At 35.6% G+C, this 19,418-nt stretch overlaps 1 protein-coding gene across 2 annotated transcripts in view; it reads left to right on the forward strand.

Moving 5' to 3' along the window:
• The window catches only part of LOC104692827 (pleckstrin homology domain interacting protein), a 107,516-nt gene that overhangs the window by 31,304 nt on the left and 56,794 nt on the right, over positions 1-19,418 (forward strand). For both annotated transcript variants that reach the window (XM_039568951.1, XM_039568953.1), the window contains exons 10-15: positions 2,786-2,856; positions 3,657-3,757; positions 3,875-3,915; positions 5,001-5,099; positions 7,076-7,229; positions 8,159-8,293. In XM_039568951.1, coding sequence (XP_039424885.1) covers positions 2,786-2,856; positions 3,657-3,757; positions 3,875-3,915; positions 5,001-5,099; positions 7,076-7,229; positions 8,159-8,293 — 601 coding nt within the window. The remainder of the gene's footprint in view (positions 1-2,785; positions 2,857-3,656; positions 3,758-3,874; positions 3,916-5,000; positions 5,100-7,075; positions 7,230-8,158; positions 8,294-19,418) is intronic.

Below are 19,418 nucleotides of genomic sequence, written 5' to 3' on the forward strand. Positions count from 1 at the left end.
TCATTCTCAGATTGCAAAATTTCTTGTAACTCAGCTTTGCCAACAACTCTGCTGCAGTTAATATTATTTAATTAATAGTATGTCTGAAATTAAGGGCTTCCTATGTTGGTCTCCCATTTTTTTATAACCTTGTTAATTGAGGCATGTTCTGTTTGGGTCAGACATATGGCCCAGTCCAGCGATGTTGGTGACAGCTCTGTTTTGATGAACTGCAAAAGGACACATTACAGTAGATTTTGTATCATAGGATGAAAGAGACATTGGCACAGCTGACCACAAAGTTCTGATATTATTCAAAGGAAAGTGAGCAACCTTGTTCACATGGTTCTGTGACTAGTGTGGATGCATGTTCTTTAGTGTTACAGGGGCTCCTGTCTCCTTTCCTTGAAGAGGTTTATGACCAGGCGGTATGTTGTTGCTGCAGGCAAGGAATTCACAGAATGTAGCCCAAACTAGATGGGAAAACAATTGAAAATTTAGGCAATCAAGTCTTACCCTGGGTTTAGTCTTCTTTCACTATTCTGGGTGGTGATAGTAAACACAGGAGTTGGATCCTGCATCAGTTTACAGTAGGGAGGAGAGAGAAAATCTGCTTCGGGTCATCAGAAATTGAAGAATTGTGTGCTTCATTCAAGTTAAATGGAGAATTATTACAACTGGTCAGTGCATCACAGTTAAATTAGTTGCACTGCAAAATATTTGCCTATATATCTTTTCTGAGGAAGACACTGAATTTTTTTTCTTCTGCCACCTGTTTGCATCACAAGTTTCCAGTGTTAGCCTGTTACTGGTAGACCATATGAACAAGGCAGCAGAATCGTCTCACAGATTTGGATAGAGGAGCTTGGTGTACTGCTTTTCTTCTTATCTATTTATTCTCCCATAATTTTAGAAAGAGGAAAAAACCTCAGGAAAAACACATGCTGATTTTGACATTCCTGTTTTGGACAAGACACTGATTTCTCAATTATCATCAGTGTGATGTGATGCTTCTCATTTCCTTTCTTATGCAGAAGGCCCTCGATGTTAAAGGGACTGTTCATATATCAGAACTCAGATATTCTGAACCTTTTTTATTATCTTAAGTTAGAGAGGTTATATCAAGGCATCTGTTTTCTGTGAAGAAGTCTTGCTTTAACTACTACATGACCAGAGTTAAGCTTGTCTGCGGAACTTAGATTAATAAACTAATAAAACACTTAATAAATGCATTGAAAATATATGTAAAGTGAAACATTGTCCTGGATGGAACCAGCTTTTGTCCCCTTTCCACGCTTCACAAAAATACTGATGGCCCAACTCATTTTGCGATCTGTTTTATTGTAGAAGAGTGCCATAATCCCTTGTCTCCTGATGCCTTAAATAGCACACATTAGAGAGACGTAAGTTTGAGAATTTAAATTGGTTATCTAAACTAGAATGTAAGTGCATACTTGCTCTATTTTGCAGCTGTCCTAACTCCAAAGGCAGAGTTCACAAACAAGAGTGGAAGAAAACAACAGCCTATTTATCTATTTACATTTGTTCCAAATTATGTAAACTGGGTATTGAATTGTCTGATAGTTCTTGTTAGTATCTCAGTTAAGGAGGATTTCAACTGTTTTGTAGAAAAGATCTTTGTCCTGTTTAGTGTATCTTGCGAAGTTTCCTTGTCACAAATCTGCAGGGAGTTACCTTAAAACTTCTGCAGGAAAGGTCACAGAAACAGCCTATACCGAATGGATAATTTGGAGAAAGATTTCTTAACTGATATTGCTGATGTTTATTACTTTGTTTCATGCATAAACATCGCCAAGGTTTAATGCTTATTACTTTCTTTGAGATAGCAGTAACTGATTAGTGGAGAAAGATCTCTTATGCATCTACCTTCAGGTGAAATGAATTATACAGGCCATTTTGCTTTTAAAAGAGAACATTTTGGATAAGTTCTGAATATGCATTCTTTTATGTTAGAGCAAATCTTTAGTGATGACACTCGTGGGTGTAGTGCTGCTGTTCTCTCGTAAGTTAATTCTTTGAGGGAAGATTGCAGATGGCATACTATGCAAGACCACCTACTGGTTTGAGGTTGCTGTAATCCATGAACAGAATTGAAATAATGATTGAAGAACTTGATCTGATTTGTTTTGGTTTTACACACCCTTAAAATGCCAGATCCACTGAAGCTTTAGTTTTGCTTCCATATCACATTCTGAAATGCCTAGAGAAAAGTGAGGGCCGTAAAGTAAAATCCCTTACAAACTTCTAACCACTGTCCTGACATTTTGGGTACTATTTGAAACTAGCCCACAGGGAACATATGATGTCATTTGAAGAAAATCTTATATTCTAATACTGTGGAAAACTCCAAATTTATTTAAACTTCTTTGATATCCTTGTCTATAAAGAGCACCTGTCTCTGTTTCTCTCTTGTAAAAGCAAGCATATGCCACAGGAGAAAGCCAGAACACCCAGCGGTTTAAAACAACATCATGGGCAGCTGGCTCTGTTCTGCTTTCCTGATAACTTCAGGAGAGTGTTTTGTATAGCAATATCATAGGATAGAAGGGAATGGGATTTAAGTTGGGTTACAACTCTCCTTGATGCATGGGTTACTTAGTCCATCTGGATGTCTTGGTTTCCTAAAGATCAGATCGTGAAGCATAGTCACACAAAATTGTTTATAAATGGGCAGCCATCTGTTCCTTCATATTTAATTTTATCCTTCTGTTCTTTTTCTAAGATACTGACTTGTTTTTTGAAACCCTATTAGGAAATTATTTAACTGGTTTTCTTTTGTTTGTAGTCCAAGGCCAACGAAGTTTACAGAACGTCCTCGGCCTGGAGTCCAAATGATCTGTTCTTCTTTTAGTGCTGGTAAAAGCCTTTTTTTTTTTTCTTTCTCTCCTTGAAACAGTATAAGAAGTTATTTGATGAGTAAAATAAAGTACACTACAGCTACTGTAGCATATTTCTTTTTAATAAGGTGGATTTGAGTTAGTGGCTATAAAAAATCCCAAATATTTAAAATATAAATTCAGAATTTATGCATTAATACTTGCTGCTACAGAAATTAGCAATACAGTTAAAATTAGAAATTACAAATACAGTTAAACATGAAATGTTGTAAGTAAGTCTCTTATGACTGCAAGTCTTTTCAGAATGGGATAGATATATACCTTTTTCTCAGAATAATTAGGAGAGTTGGCTTTCTCTGAGGCGTAGTATATGGGGATTTGTACAAGAAGGTGCTGATTACAGAGTTCTCTCATGGTCTGGGTTTCATTGGTTCTAGAGCTGGCAACTGAAGAATGCTACATAAATAATTGGATGAAATATCAAAATGTACTAGAGTTCCAGTTCCATTTGATTTTTATTAAGAGGGAGGCTTCTAAGGGCTTAGATGCAAGCAAATTACTCTAGTTAACTAATCTTTCGGATATGTCTGCTGATGCATATTTACTGACAGCAAATGTGAGATAATTCAACTCTAGTTAAACTTTGGAGTTTCTAAATCTTGTTTTGACTTAAAGGTCAGTTTCAGGCATAGTTGAAATGAGATGCAGCTATAAATTTCAGAGAATAAATTTAAATATTTGATATTATGTCCCTTTGAAAATACTGTAGTAACAGTAGATTGCCCTTTTTTTAAAGTCTTATCTGTTTGTTTTTCTCAGGTGGAATGTTTTTGGCCACTGGGAGTACAGATCACATCATTAGGGTTTATTTCTTTGGATCAGGTCAGCCAGAGAAGATATCAGAGTTGGAGTTTCATACTGTAAATACATTTTTTTAAAATTACATATGTACTTGATTAAAGTAATAATTTGGATAAAAGGGGATAATTTGGAGAAATTTGATTTCTTTTTTCTTTTTCTGCTCTTTTTTTATATAGGACAAAGTTGACAGCATTCAGTTTTCTAATAGTAGTAGCAGGTAAGCACACTATTCAGAGCTAGCTTTTTGACCTTGTAGACATTTGTAAATACTAGTTTCCAGAGGTAGTTATTAAAACAAAGAGCTTTGTTTTGAGTTTCATCCAGTAAACTATTGGAGTCTCACTGTTTCTTTTTCATAGTACTCCTTAGTTTCACAGTTGTTTTCATTGTAATGCTTGAAGTATTTTGAATTTGCTAAAATTATGAAAATACTTGAAACTTCTTCCTAAGAAATGTGTGTGTGTGTGTATATATATTCACATATCAAATACGTGTACTTTTAGATATATTTTAACGTGTAAACCTTTTTTCACTTAAATGACTGCTGGATACAGAAAAAATATCAAACTAGATCTAACAATGTTTTGTTTAGCTAGCCTAAGGCTTTTTTTAATGTTTCACCTAAAGTTCTGGATGTTGGATATGAAGGATGCTAAAGAAAACAGTTTGGTTTATTACGAAGTATCTGACACTTTCACTTATTTGATGTTCTAATGTACACTTTTATCATGATACAAATAGTTGTAAACCAAGCTTCACCCGCCTCTTTCTCCTCCTCCTACCCCTGAACCTCTAAAAGGGGAAAGAAAAGAGTGGGAGAGAAACTCAAGCTGGGAAACACTTCTTCATATAAGTATCATAGTACTTACTCAGTATACAATGCTAACTTATTGGGAATAGGTTTTATTTTAAATCATGTCTGTACTTCTGCTGGCAGGGCTCTCCTCTTGACCTCTGTGTGTGTGATAAGGTCAGCTCCTTGGAATGTTCATTGGGTTATGGTGTCCCTGTGCCAGTGCAGTGTCATAACTCAGCAAGGTGCACCAAAGGTCATGGAACTGTTAGTTTGGAACGGGCTCAGGATAGGGAAGCAAGTTTGACTTTTTGGAGGCCTTCAATTTTTTTGTTGGTATGGGAAGCGTTTTTAACCTCAAACCACTTGTACCGGATTCTGACACTGTTTGGACTTCTTACTCATAGCTTCCATTTTTGAATTCTAAATTCTGGGACTTTAATTTTCAGGTGTCTTTTCTGTACAGATCTGCCTTTGATCTCTGAGTAACTCTTTCCTGCTTTTGTTAGATTTGTGAGTGGAAGCCGTGATGGAACAGCACGAATCTGGCAATTTAAGCGAAGGGAATGGAAAAGCATTTTGTTAGATATGGCTACTCGCCCAGCAGGGTAAGTGATGTAAAATGTTCTGCTATCACATAGATTCTTGAGGACCTTTGCTATAATTTTCTGACTTACTAAAAATTTTTTTAAAAAGACAGTGAGAGAAAAGAAAAATTATTATTAATTTATTATTATTAATAAAAATTTTATTAATTATTATTGCTTAAATGCACAGTATGCTTATCTAGCTCTTGAAATTCAATGAAAATAAACATTTGACTACATATTCAGCTGTGGAAATTAGCTTGTCCTGATAATAGTGCCACTAGTATTTTGATTAGATTAAAAGAATAAAAGATAACCGAAACCCTTTGAAGGTCAAATTTATATGGCTTTTTACGTAGACATTTATTTCTGGAGCAAGAAAACCAGGTCACATCTTTTCTTGAGACTGATTGCATTTCAGTAATATTTACAGATATTATGGAACCTGCATGCCCAGAAAAGAAGTATTGTGTCCTTTTCATACAACATGCCAGAGCAAAGAAATTGCTGGCTCTGTAATTTGTTAAAACAATCTGAGAGTTTAGAAGAGTTTGTAGGTATGGGAAACTTCTGTACACTAGAACAAGCAACAAAAGATGCTTGAAGATGGAGACTGAGTTAGTAGGAATTGATGCTTGCACCTTTTTATTTTGGCATGAAGATGTTTTCCAGTTGACATAAATTAAAAAGATTCGTAACAACTTTAAGGGATAAACCTTTTCCCCCTTACTGTTAATATGGAATGTTTTGAAGGATATTTAGTAGAAAAAAAAACTATTAACGGTTTCAGGAGTCATCTGTGGAAAGATACCTGAAAGATGAAGAGAGTGATGGAAGAGAAGGCTAAATAAAGTGTAATTTAGTTAGATGTTTAGATCAGACAGTATCCTGTCAATTATGAGCAGTTGCAACAAAATGTAGGTATCAAACTGTTGGACAAGAGTGTACAAAATGCTGGTACTTTGATAACAGACTGAGTTACTCTCAGTACAAATTCTCCATTTTAACTGATTCTGTGCAAAAGAGGAATGGATTCTTCTTCATTGTGGCCATAAATGCTGAACTTATCTGAGAAACGGAACTGCTCATTTTAGTAAAGCACCTATAGCAGAATTCTGTTTTATCCTTGTGACTAGAGGAATAAGTGCAGTTTTAAATTTGATCTTTTCTGCACAAGAATGGTTTTATCAAAGAAAATGAAATTGCTGCACTGAAAGGAAAGAATTAATTCAGCTTATAAAGCCTCCTGGGTTCTGCATTGAATCTAGAAGGGAATTTGGCTATAACTACATTTTCTGTTATTGGGTTGATACTATTATGCAATGTGTTGTTGTGCTTACTATATGGAAGATTCTGTATTTTGTCTGCCTACTTAGTGGTGACATGCTATTGTTGAGTTTGGCTGATGTTTTCCTAGAAATAAATGTGCTAGAGAATTCAAGGGTGATTAGTCTTTAAATCATGCTGCTAAAAATGTAATTTTTGGGTATTCTGATTGATTTATTATAGATTACTGTTGTTTGGGTTTCATGCAAGATTAAGTGCCATATTATGATTAGTAAAGTGATGCCAGGGTAGTGGTGTAGTACTAAATATTGTCCAAGAATTCAGATCATTTAAAGGTATAGAATACATCTCTCCATGTTGAGAAATACTTATTGCAAATATTCTTCAGGACAATTTACCGTTCCTTGGTTGACTAATTTGGATTTTTATTCTTTAGATGTTACAACAAATACTGTAGCTATCAAATTTAAATTAGTTAGGTCATGTATCAGAGAGCATTTTCTGGAAGATCCTATAGTCATTGTTTAAGTACCTACAATTCTTTGTGATTGAATGTGCTACATTATAGAAAACATCTTTAATTTGTCTGGTTTCTTGAAGAAATATTCTTACAAATATAGCAAAATACAGAAGCGTTTTCACTTGTTAGTAGTGTTAAACCATTTTAGCAAAGTAGGTTTACACTGAAATTTTTTACTCTATTGTTTTAGACAAAGTTTGCAAGGAGTTGAAGATAAAATCACAAAGCTGAAAGTGACCATGGTGGCATGGGACCGCCATGACAACTCTGTTATAACTGCAGTTAATAACATGACTCTGAAAGTTTGGAATTCTTTCACTGGCCAGCTCATTCACATTCTCATGGTAAGGTGTACCATCTTGATTTATCAATCTTGAATGCAAAATTTATTTATACATTATAAACATTCTTCCTTATATGTTTTTTCCTGTCTGAAAACTACCTTGACAAATGTTTCTAGATAATTGAAACGTAATAGAGATGTCTATCAGCTGCTTATTAGAAAATAAAACCTTAAAGTTGCAAATAACCATTGCTGTTCAAGATGTCTGAAACTAAATTTGGACATTTTGGTTGGGTTTTTTTTTTTTTTTAACTGAAGTTCTATCTCGAAGGAGAGAAGGAAACAGTTGGGTTTTTAATCTTTATGTAATGTGGTGTTTTGAAATACTGTTAATGGATAAATTTGTCCTGTTTAAACAGAGACACTTCTGCAACCTAATCATTCCATGAGTACAAAGTTAGTATTCTAACTAAAATAAATCAACAGGTTTACTAATGTCTGACACTTCTTTGGTAACTGAGAAAATGGGTTACTCTAGGTAACTTGATATAGAGATGGAAATACTTAATGCACAGCTTTAAAATATAGCATTAATTTTGAAGATGTTGTTCTCTAACTTTAAGTTATATATTTCATTCTTTTTGGGTTTAAATTAAATGTCTAACTGGTACTCTGCTGAAAAAAATGGAAATCTGTCAAATATTAAGACCCCCAAGTACCAAATGTTGTGGACACTAATCTTTAAAATCCTGGTGAAAATATTGGGACATACTTGTGAAGGTGACATACTTGACATACTACTCAGGAAGGTAAAATTGCAGCTGGAAAGGAAGGAGTGTAATGCACTGCTACCAAAAGAGTGTGCTCAAAGTAGTTTTTGCTGGGCATTTTCATAGGTTAAAGTGGCAGCTGCTAGTGTTACCATGTTGAATCCTTGGGTAAGTATTTGAGATGATACTCTTTTTCATTCTGCTGTGTCTTTATTTTCAGGGACATGAAGATGAAGTGTTTGTGCTTGAACCTCATCCGTTTGATCCAAGAGTTCTCTTCTCTGCTGGACATGATGGAAATGTCATAGTTTGGGATTTGGCAAGAGGGGTCAAAATCCGGTCTTACTTCAACATGGTAATTACTGTGCTTTATACAGATGTGCCAGAGCAACCATTCTAAACTTTTTGCTTTTAGTACATTCTTATGTAGGCCATCTTGAAGTATGATTTATGTATAGAGCAAGATCCTGCATCTGGTGAAGTCAAGAGAAATTCGTTTTCAGTTCAGTGGGGCAAAGAGTGAATCTTTGAGTAAAATGTTACAAATTGTTTCTTTGGCTGTATTTCATAGAGCTTTCTTTCTATATGCTTGATCTACACAAAATTGGAGTGTTAGTTACATTGTCAGAGATCATGTGTGAGAGACAGGGTGACAAAGACCCTCTTTTATTGCTCTGTTTCCTGCCTGGGGAGTTAAGGTGGAACTTGGTTTGTTTTTTGCATTACTGATTCTTAATCTGGCTAAAGCTCTTCAGGAGTCTCCTAATCTCATACAACATTGTATGCTGCCTTAGCCCATTGGACAGAATACTGTCAGCCTTTCTGTGTAGAGGTCCTCCACATGCAGGTTTCAAATTTGGTCTGTTCTGCACTAAACTGATTCTCCTGCAAGATGGATACAATAGGTATTTTCATCTGTTTCTTGCTATTAAGTGGGTCTTTATACATACCTTTTTCCTCAAAAAGGTAATGATGTATTGTGCAATTCAGACTTCGTCTCATGGAGAAAATTAAAAAAGCCTTTGTAGAATATCCACCATCATTTGGAATGCTGAGAGTAGGCAAATAGGCTTCAGCTGTAGTGGCAGTCTTGGAGACCAGCATAAAGAAGATCATCTGAAGAAGAGACCTACCATAGATATATTAACAAAATGATAAGGGACGTTTAGAAATGAACTCAAGCCAGGAAGGTCACTGAACCTAAAGAAAGATTTTGAGATGTGCAGTACAGTAGGTTCATAAAGTCTCTGAGAAAATTCAGCTAAGCTTAATCAGAGAGAGCGCAACCTAGGTTCCTTCAGCACTGATGTAGGTTGAGTAGCTTTCTCTCTGCAGTGATTTCTGTAACTGAGGTTATGAAGGATCAAGACAATAATATTGGAGCTATGAGCACACGTCTTCATCACTTGGTGCTATTATTCACTGTTGCCAGTTGAGGTATATGTTCTCATTGCATGATTAGCTTGCATTTCCAGTTCTGCTTACAGTAGATGTATGATGGTTCTCATGGAGTTTAGGTCAGAATAGTGTGAGCTCATCTGCTCTTTTTAAGCAAAGTCCATTTAAGAGCTATCAGAACCTAAATTACAGGTCCCTGTGATGTTAGGCAGCCCCGAAAAGACTGAAAGACTGAAATATTTCAAGAGTGCAGTGCAACATAAACACATAAAAAGGATAGTAGTCACATACATTTTAAGATCTTTGGAGTGAGAGAAATTTGTAGACAATCAGAAGATCTCAGCAGCTAGTAATCTGTGCCTTATGCTTGAAACTAATATGAGGAAGTCTGCCTGCTGTGTGAGGTGAGGGGAATTGTACATCTGGCAATCAGTTTGTCTCAAACCAAGGAATTGCATTGTATGAGCCAGGTATGCACGAGAGGCATCTCCCTATGGACTGAATATTTCACCAGCCAGTCTTCTGTGTTTGATGCTTCAAAAGACAAGGGTGGAAATTAGAGGTTTTCTTAGGTGTTGGGTGGCAGGCAGAGGACATTGTGCAGTCACCTCTGCAGAGCTGCAAAGGTTAAGTGTCCTGGTTTACTACGAGAGGGCATGAATTCATACAGAGCTGCCAGTCTTCTCCATTTCCTAAATGGCAAATCAGCTGGGAACATCAATAGATTAACCACTATTAAATTATTTTGACAAGTGCCGTTACCTTCACTCACTTGTTCAATATGTCATCTTATGCTTCTTAAAAAAAGTATTTGTATTTCTGTTCAGGGAATTTTTACAGATTGGGTTCTTTTGGATCAGACAGGCAACATCATCTGGAGCAATGAAACCTAAGAGTTGAATTGACATAAGATGTCTGCTTTACAGTTCAAGAATCTCTCATTATCATTTCCTGGTCTGTGGTACCAGAACTAGCACTTGGTGGCTTTGTCATAACAAGAGTTCCCTAAAAAATGTTGCAGACCTTGGGGGAGTTGATTGCATTACCAAAATCATAGGTGACTGTTGGCTTGATATTAGTCCAGTAAGGTATTTCTATCCTAGATGGATTGCTTTGTACGTCTAAAGCCTTGTGACAAATCCCTAAAGTAGAGCTGGATATTTTTAAATTGCTTTCCACCCTGCCCCAAATGCCTTCATTGTCAATGTTAAAAGAAAAAATTAAAAAAATCAAGGGATGCAAGCAGTGTCAATCAGTTTGAAACTTAATTCTTTTATACAGTCAGTGAGTATGAAATTGCAAGGCAAATCGTAGTAACCAAATATACTTTTTGTTTTGTATTTAACTTAAACTTTGATTCCTCTATTTATTTGTTTCTTGGTCGTTGCAATTTGGTCCCACTAGGTGACTCTGGTGGTCCTGCAGAATATTCTTTCCCAGGTTTTTAAACTGAAGATCTGCTGTTAAATCAATTGTCACAATTATGGTTAATTTGAAGCATCTTTGGTCTGTTTGAAGCATCTTTGATCTGTTTGCCAGATTTTGGTCTTTATCATTAATAGTAATCTCAGTCCCATAAATGACTGTCACACTCTCAGTAAGTATATATGCTTTATATATTTCATGTTTTCACCTGTAGTCTTCATTTCATCTGGTCTAGTTGTGTAAGTATTGCATAACTTGGTGTTGGAGTCCATGGACATTCAGAACTGGTTTAATTTAGTGACTTGAGTCACCTACACTCAGGGAGTGTATTCGCTATGCCAGAGAGTGAAATTTGCCATAGAAATAAGAAGAATGTGAGATGGTTAAAATGTTTTAGACAATTTTGAGATGCAGCAAGTAAGTCCTGAGATGCTTTTAAATTGCATGTGCAAATACAGGTATTTGGTTTTTGGCCTATGTCATATTCACACCAGTCCTGACTTAATACAGCTGCTAATGAAGAATGTGTTCTTGGTGTAGTATTAGGGCAGTTTCATCTGTTGTATTTCCCAGGTACAAAGAAGCATTCTGAAGAAACAGGGTATAAATCTTAAATGATTCCTTTAGCCAACTGTTTCAGAGTTTATGTATTTAACAAAAATAATGTTGTTGCTACAGAAGAACAACACAGACTCTTGTAAATGTTTAAATTGTAGTTCATTTTGCTGAAGGTGAGAGATGTAGGTGTCTTAGTGGATGATCCAGGGGAAAAAATACATTGAATAGTGGGTTGTCTGGTGAAAGCAACTGCATGATAATGTACATAAAGATGTGTTTGAAATGCAGTTCCTTACTCAAAGCTGCAATGAGGCATCTGGATCCCTTGTGTGGTAAGACACCTTTCCAACAACCAAGGGAAGACCTTGCTTTCGTAAAGGAGTCTACAGGTGCAGGTGGCACTCATTTTTTGGGATTACTTTAGCTGTTAGAGCTGGGAAATGGAAGACCTAGATTCTGTTCTATCCTTAGTAGTAAAGTGCTCAGTTCAATGTCTGCCACTAACTCAGGAGAGCATCTTGGCTATAAATGCCCTAGACAGGACTTCTTCCCAATTTTCCCAGGTTGTGTCACTATGGAGAGATGTGGATCTGTAGCCTGTGTGCTGGGCATGGGCTAGTTTGCTTGGGTATACAAATCATGTTCTAGGTAAATTAGAAAGTGGTAGAAATTCTTTGCCTTCAGGCAAGCTTTTGTATTTGCAGGATTGGTGTTCTATCAGGTCATAAATAAAAGGTGTACACCTCTCAGTTCTTGTCACAGCGTGTTTTGAGGTGTTCCCACTGAGTTACTTCCTAATAGATCTGACACTGTTGGTTTGTTAGGAATGCCAGGGTTGGCACTTGCATAGTATGTGCTGCAGCTTAGCCCTTAGGCTTCAGGCAGAAGTTTCTCAATGCTGAGAACATATGAAGGCAAAAAAGGAAAACTATGAGGACTTAATATTTCAGATCTAAATGGAGATGTCTAGTAATGTTAGGTGGATGCATGGGTTTTTGTTTGGTTTGGTGATTGGGTTTTTGTTGGTGTTGTAATTTAGACATTAAGTATTGGTGTTTCTCGAGTCTGACCCTCCGTAGATTGTGGTGTGGTGTTACAGTGCTGCCCATGATTGTTATTTTTTGGACTATAGGTTTCACCTGTGGTAAAGTTGATAGTTCTTGTCCTGTGAGTGGGCTGCCCTGTAAAAGAATATTAAAAGAAGTTTCCTAAAAGATTTTAGGGTATATACAGGCCTGTAGTTCAGTTATTTCTCTTTGGTTTTTTTTGTTTGCTTGAGGGGTTTTCGGTGGGTGTTGTGTATTTTTTTTGTTGTTTGTTTTTTTTTTTTTTTTTTAAATTTCCTTTATAGCATGGCTTTGTGGGCAGTTTCAGGAACATATGGTGACTCCTGTTACTTTAAAGTATGTTTTTGAAAGTATGAAGACTGTATTACAGTAGCAAGAATGAAAGATTAGGGAAGAGCAGGCATTTTTACAATTTTTGTTGCTGTGGAATATTGGAATTCTTACTCTATCTTTGAATGTCATTGCTTTGCCTGAATCTGATACCTGACTAGGCAGATTCTGTAGGTAGGCATTGCAATTACTCAAACAGAAAGCCTGTGTTTTAGTTGATAAAGACTAGCCTTATCTTTGTGTAATCTTTGTGTAATGTAGAAATGAATCAAGTAGGAATATTGAAGCCTTTAAAGAAAAAAAAAATTCTCCTGGACAGTTTAAAAAAAATACCCAAAGAAAACCAACAACAAAAAACCTTTCATGACTAGATGTTGTTCTTCTGTCTTACTTGATTGACTCTTGATATGAGTCACTTCTTTGAGAAGTCAGGCTCAGCTGTAGCCAGCAGTCAGCCTTCTTATAATATGTGTGCCTTGGGTGTCTCCTGTGTGCCTGACAACCTGTCAAGGTCAGCCTTTTGCTTATTTGTAATCTTAATGTGTTCCCAGTTGTGAAGTGGTTATTTGGACTGATTCTTGTGACATCACCTTAGCACTAAGAGGGTCTTTCTGAGCACTGTTGTGTGTTAGGGTGTCCGTAACACATTCTGGGTAGTAGTTCTGGAACTCCCTTGGAACTCGGGGCTAAGACAGCCTTAGTTCTTTCATCGTATTGTGAAGAATGCTTTGAAAAATGGATACAAAAAGAGTATTTTTACAATTTGGTGTTAAATTCACAGATCTGAGTATTTCAAAATCCTCCTACCTTTGTGACTACCTGACTTGCTGGAAGGCTAAGCCACCTCAGCCTTCGACACTTATAGATCACAGTGTATATATCTCTAACTGTTGAGAATTATGTGATAAGTCTTTTTCTAAATGCTAAAGCATGTTTCATGAGAGCATATAGAAATACCAAGGGTATGTTTCAAAAATGCATTAGAATTTGAACTCTAAACTAGTCATTTGAAGCAACCTTCTGATTCTTTTGGAGGAAGAGGAAGAAAAAGAAAAAATTCTAACTGAGCCCACTCCTCCCCTTTCCCACCTTCATCTCCCTTTGAAATGGCAAGTTATATGTGTGAAAGAAAAGCTTTAATCTCCCCCAGAAACACTACTGTTCTCCTCTGTGTAAATGCTTACTCTCCACTTAGTAAATGCTGCTTGCCCTGGAAACCATATTGGTAGTTCAAAAATAGCAGCGTAACTCTTAGTGCTTGAATTGGTGTTTGTCATTCTTATGCCCTCTGTCCCACTGTTATGGAAATGGTCAGAAAAAAGAAATAAAACAAAATAAACCTTTAAAATTGCAAAGCCTGAGGGGCAGGCTGACTTGCCTGTTGCATTGCTACTGGAGAAGATATAGGCCACAGTTCCATTTCTTGGCTGTTTTTAAAAAACTGTGATGCTGGAGCTGAGAAAGAGCTCAGATATGCTCTTTCACTGAGTCCTAAAAGGACAACAATGTCTTTGATAGCTGTAGTTGGTGTAAGATAGGATAAGGCTTCTTACAGGTCCTTAAAATAAACTTAGTGTTTTTTAAATTTTTTTTTTAAACTGGGGCATATTTTCCTCTAAACCTCTGTATCAGAACTCTAGCTGTTTTCTTTGTTTCTAGGCAGTCTTCTGTTGGAAGCTCATGATGAATAGTCCCACACTTTCATTTAAAATGCATTAGTTAAATTTTATGTAAATAGACATTGTATCCAGAACTAGAAAGCTTGTGACTTCTTGTGATTTACATGTGTTCTTTACAATATGTTTATTAAATTTCAACAGATTATGAAACCTAGACCTTAAATATGAACACTTTTTAAACAAAGTAAAGATTTACACACTTTTGTGTTTATTTTAAAAAAAGGTTTAATAGCTTATTCAAAAATTTGGTTAGTGTGATGAGTATAGTTTCTCACATACATGTCAAAAAACATACATTAAAACAGGTACAATGTTGTAAGCAGATGAATTGAAAAGTGACAGTTTTCTAATAAGTTCAAGTTTTTGCAGTTGCAGTTTTCATAGAAATTTAGCAGCACATTATTTTGTCCAACTTCATTTAAAATTGTCATCCCAGAAGCAAATTACTTAAAATTTTAGGATAAAGTCTGGATTTAACTGCATTAACAAATATATGTTTCTTTTTTGGAATTTTTTTCTTCTAAATTAAAATGACAGCTAACAGAAATGAGGAGGAAACTTTTATTTCTGAAAGGATGGAAGAACATCTTACTGGAACCTTACGTAAATGGTTATGGATCCTTTCACAAGATAAAGTTATATGACTTGGCATTATGTTGCCACATCAAAACTTAAATGTAGTCATTCTCTTTAACAACTGTATTAATAGGGAATAGCAACTCTAAAGTTCTTCTAAAGAACTTAAATATAAACTATTGTTGAACATACAGTGCAGCAGGTATAAGCTACTTTATCAGAGCTAACAAACTTGGAGGCTGATTTTTTGCTTATGTTCTTGGCTGGAGCTAAGAAAGTACTGCAGAAGTTAGTAATCCTTAGGAAAAAAACCCCGACCCAACAAAAACCCAACCCAACCCCCCCCCCCCCCCCCCCAAAAAAAAAAGCTCAGAGCTTTGCAGCAGGGTAAAATTGTTAATGACTCTGCAAACTTTTTAGCTGTAGAATTATAAAATACAAGCATCTTCTACTTGCACCTATAGAACTGTAAAATTTGAACGTCTTATCCTGTCTTACCAGCTTGACTTGTAGCTTGGGTTGGCTTCTCTAATGTAGTCTCAAATTTGATGGTTCAGTGCTTGTTATCAGAAAGATGAAAATACAGAGCTGTGGTTGAGAAAGATGGTCAGGATTTCTTAGCAAGACTTGAAGACCAGGTATTTAGCATGACTGACTATAATGTAATTGTTTTACCACAAATTCAAGAAAAAATACCCCAAAGGGAAAAATTTACCACAGCTTGTTTATGTGGTTTTCAAACAAACGTGCTTAATACCTCTCTCAGCGCTATTTAATTTTTAGATGAAGGATTATATATTGTTACTTTAAAAATCAATTAATTGTAATTTAAATTTTTAATCTCTGTACATCAATGTCAGGTACATGAAGTGAGACAGTTGTGTAAATAAATTTTGCTAGATGTTTTTGAAAAGCTGTAGTGGTTATGTCTGGTTATTCCTGAAATACTATTTGTGAAGAACAAAGGTTTTACTTCACTGGGAGATCTCTGTATGTGTATTTGATGAGATAAGACTCCAGCATCTGCTTGCTCACTTAAAGGGTTACAAGATGATTACATTTCTAACAGTTACCACTGCAAAAGTTAGGCAGAAGAAAAGGTATGTTGGAAGAATCTTGGAATGGTGCCAGACTGCTCATTAAAACCTTATTTACTTTTAGCTCTACTGTAGTAGCTTTCATTTGACTGTGTTCTGACTTCTTATGAAATGAAATATGTAATGCTTTCATATGATCAAGAGAATATAACTTGTTTGTGAATGCTCACAAACTTATTTTTAGATCTCTTGATTTTCTGGCCAATCTTGAAGTTAAGACCCAAGCTCTTATGTCTGTGTTATAGTAAAGAAAAAACTCTGACTTGTATTGGTCCTTAGTTTTATTTTTCAGGTTATTTCTTTATTGAGAAGCCTTGGGCTGAAGAAACAAAAAGTGGATTTGATAAGGTTGTTTTGAAGGTGATCTCTGAAATTCCTTTATTTCATTTGATTGCCTTTGAAAACAATTGGAGCAGTAGAATCAGCAAGCAAATACTAACCTACCTTGTAAGGTTGTGCTCGTCTGGTTATGTGATGATTATAGTTGTATCTCTCTAAATGCTGCTTTTATTTCAAATGATGTAGTAGTGAAACAGATTATACTTAGAAATGCTGGCATAAAATCAGGAAATGGGGTGATACATAATTTAACAGAGCAATAATTGTATTTAAAACATTAAACTTGTTTTTGAAACTGAAAATGTGTATTGCCATGCATCCAGTGAGAAAGCTTTGAAGCAAGTGAGTACATTCATGCTAATTTTGTTTTACATTCACTGCGTGAAGTTACCATGGTTAATATATGCCTTTTCATAGACAGATACAAGTACATGTGTGTAAATGCAGATACATTTTTTTATATTAGATATTAAATATATATTATATATTAAAAAACAACCAAAACACACCAAAATAAAAAAACCTCAACCCTAAAATCGTCTCATACAATGACGTTGAGTTTGAAAGTTATGGCAACACAGACATTAAGGAATAAGAATAAGATTGCTGAAGATAATGTCCAAATGTTTTGTCCCCAAGTCTGTAGCTGATTGTCTAATGTAAAGTTGTCTGGTGCTATTCCTGGTTCCATGCGTTTCTTTACAAATCCTTAATTACTTTTCTAGGATGTATGGTAGCTGGATTGCATGATTCTTTTTTAAGCTTATATATTTTCTCCAACTTTTAAACAATGTATCTTTTGAAAAATTTTAATAGAAACACTTAGCTTTTGAGAGCTTTGGATATGTTGTATATTGATTTGGAGCTATTAGCATAAGCAGTGACAGAAATCATCATGTACAGAACTTGACCATAAAAAGGTCAAGTTGAAGCAACCTACAGGAATTTTCCTGATTTCTACAATGGAAATTGTAGAGGGTGTAATTTTGATCCTGTTAATGGGGAATCTGTAGTACAATTGAAGAATCAGACTGTCTGGATGCAGTGATGTGTTGGTTGTCTCCTTGCCCAGTCTCTCTGCCCTCTTTACACGTTTTATGTTTTTATATAAATCAGTCAGAAATACTAGAAACCTCCATGGAGGTCGTAGTAAGAATGTATTTCATAATGGCAGTGACGTCTAGTTTTTGTGAATTTGGACACACACATTCCCTGTTAATGACTGTTTAAATGTTTTAGTGCAGTTTAATCCTTGTTTTGTTTAGAATTTACTGTCAGTGTTACGGCATTAACTGATTCAGGTCAGAAGGGTTTCTTCCTGCAAGTTGTCAATCAAGCAGAGACTACTGAGTTGCAATTGGATTTTTCTGTGTGCTCTTACTCCTTCAGAGAGCTGGTTATTGACTGTCCTTTATTTTTAGCTTTAAGTGGACACTTCATTACAGGCAGTTCCTATGCTATGGCTACTTATGTCTGTGTATCTTAATGTTTTTCCTGCCCCATCTTCCGAAATCTGATCTTCCACTGATCTGTGTGATGTGGTTTCTTACTTTCTAATTCTACTTCTACTTTCAATGCAACTTGGCAAACTAAAGCCATAATAGCATCGTATTACTTACAACATTGTTTCCTTTCCTTTAAACAGTAAACCTGTCAGGCCTACCTAGGTCTTTGTTAGCAACTACTTGATTAGTTTTAGGCTAAATGACATATCAAAAGATTGGAAGTCCCTGTCAAAAGAACAGTGTGAAAGATCAGGTTCCATTTAGAACACCTCAGCAGAATGCTCTGTGTGTGGATTTTCTGCCACACGAGGTGATTTTTTTGGACTAATGTCGGAAAGGCACATTTCTTGCTTATATGAACAACATATTGTAATTTCCAATGGGAACTAGAGATGTGAAAACAGTATTTCTTATGTTGTGGCCTTCATAAAGTCTTCCACTTCCAGTGGGATTCTGTGGGGTTGTATTTTTAGGTCAGGTTCTGTAGCCATGTGAAATACAGAATGACCTAAGTAAGGTTATGGATGCATTATTTTGAATCAGTTTGTCTATAGTCCTACTGAAATGGTTTGAAATTTTTGAGAGGCTCCACCTCTCAATTTAGCACATAAGAGCGCATCCTGAGAAACAGATTCTGGAGAACAAAACCAGCATAATTCTCTAATAGTTCAAATAGAAGAAGCCAGTACTGAGTTTGCAGGATGTATATTAAGAAAAATATTTAACAACAACAACAGCTGTAAATAATTCATACATATATAGCCTTTATATAACTTAAGGCATCCACTGGGTGGGTGACTTATCAGACCTTTTAACTGATAGATTTATCTTTCATGAGATATAAGGCATTCCTGAATGAATAACTGACTTGTCTGGTAGGAAGATAAAAATATTTTTAGTAAATATATTACTCAGAATTTAATTACTTCTAGTCTTCTTCCTACCATTTCATCTCTTGTTTTTGCTCTGGAAGCAGTGTAGAAGATTTGCTGTTTTTTAAAATTTTTATTTTTAAAAATTGACTTAAAAAGCAAGTCTTCTTTCTATTCCTCCAAATGAGTAGCAACCTGCTTTAACTTTGCAGAAAGTCTGTAGATATTTTTTGGCTTATGGAAACATGCTGTGATTGAAGATTGTTCCTTAAAGCAAAGGAGAGCACAAACCTGCAAAGGAACTTCCAGATACTTGGAGACTGATTTGACTTGAGCAGTTATGATGTAGTTTCATCGCTATAAATGAGGTTGTATGTTTTAATAACAATTAGTGCTGCTTTTTTGCTAGTTTCAGAAATTTGTTCTAGCATGCCATTGTTGCAATCATTAGAATCTGAATTTCAGTTTTCAAGTTTAAATGTTGCTTGTGACTAATATTCATTTGTTCCTGTGCATGTAGGTAGGGAAGTTCTCATCCTGTTTAAGATCTTTTAGTATAGCAGTTCCTTTCCTGCAAAGGTCTTTTAGTCTGATCATGCAAAATAGTCCTCTTTCCTTAGTGTTCATATAAAGA

This window comes from Corvus cornix, chromosome 3 (assembly GCF_000738735.6).
Source record: "Corvus cornix cornix isolate S_Up_H32 chromosome 3, ASM73873v5, whole genome shotgun sequence".
Lineage (NCBI taxonomy): Eukaryota > Metazoa > Chordata > Aves > Passeriformes > Corvidae > Corvus > Corvus cornix.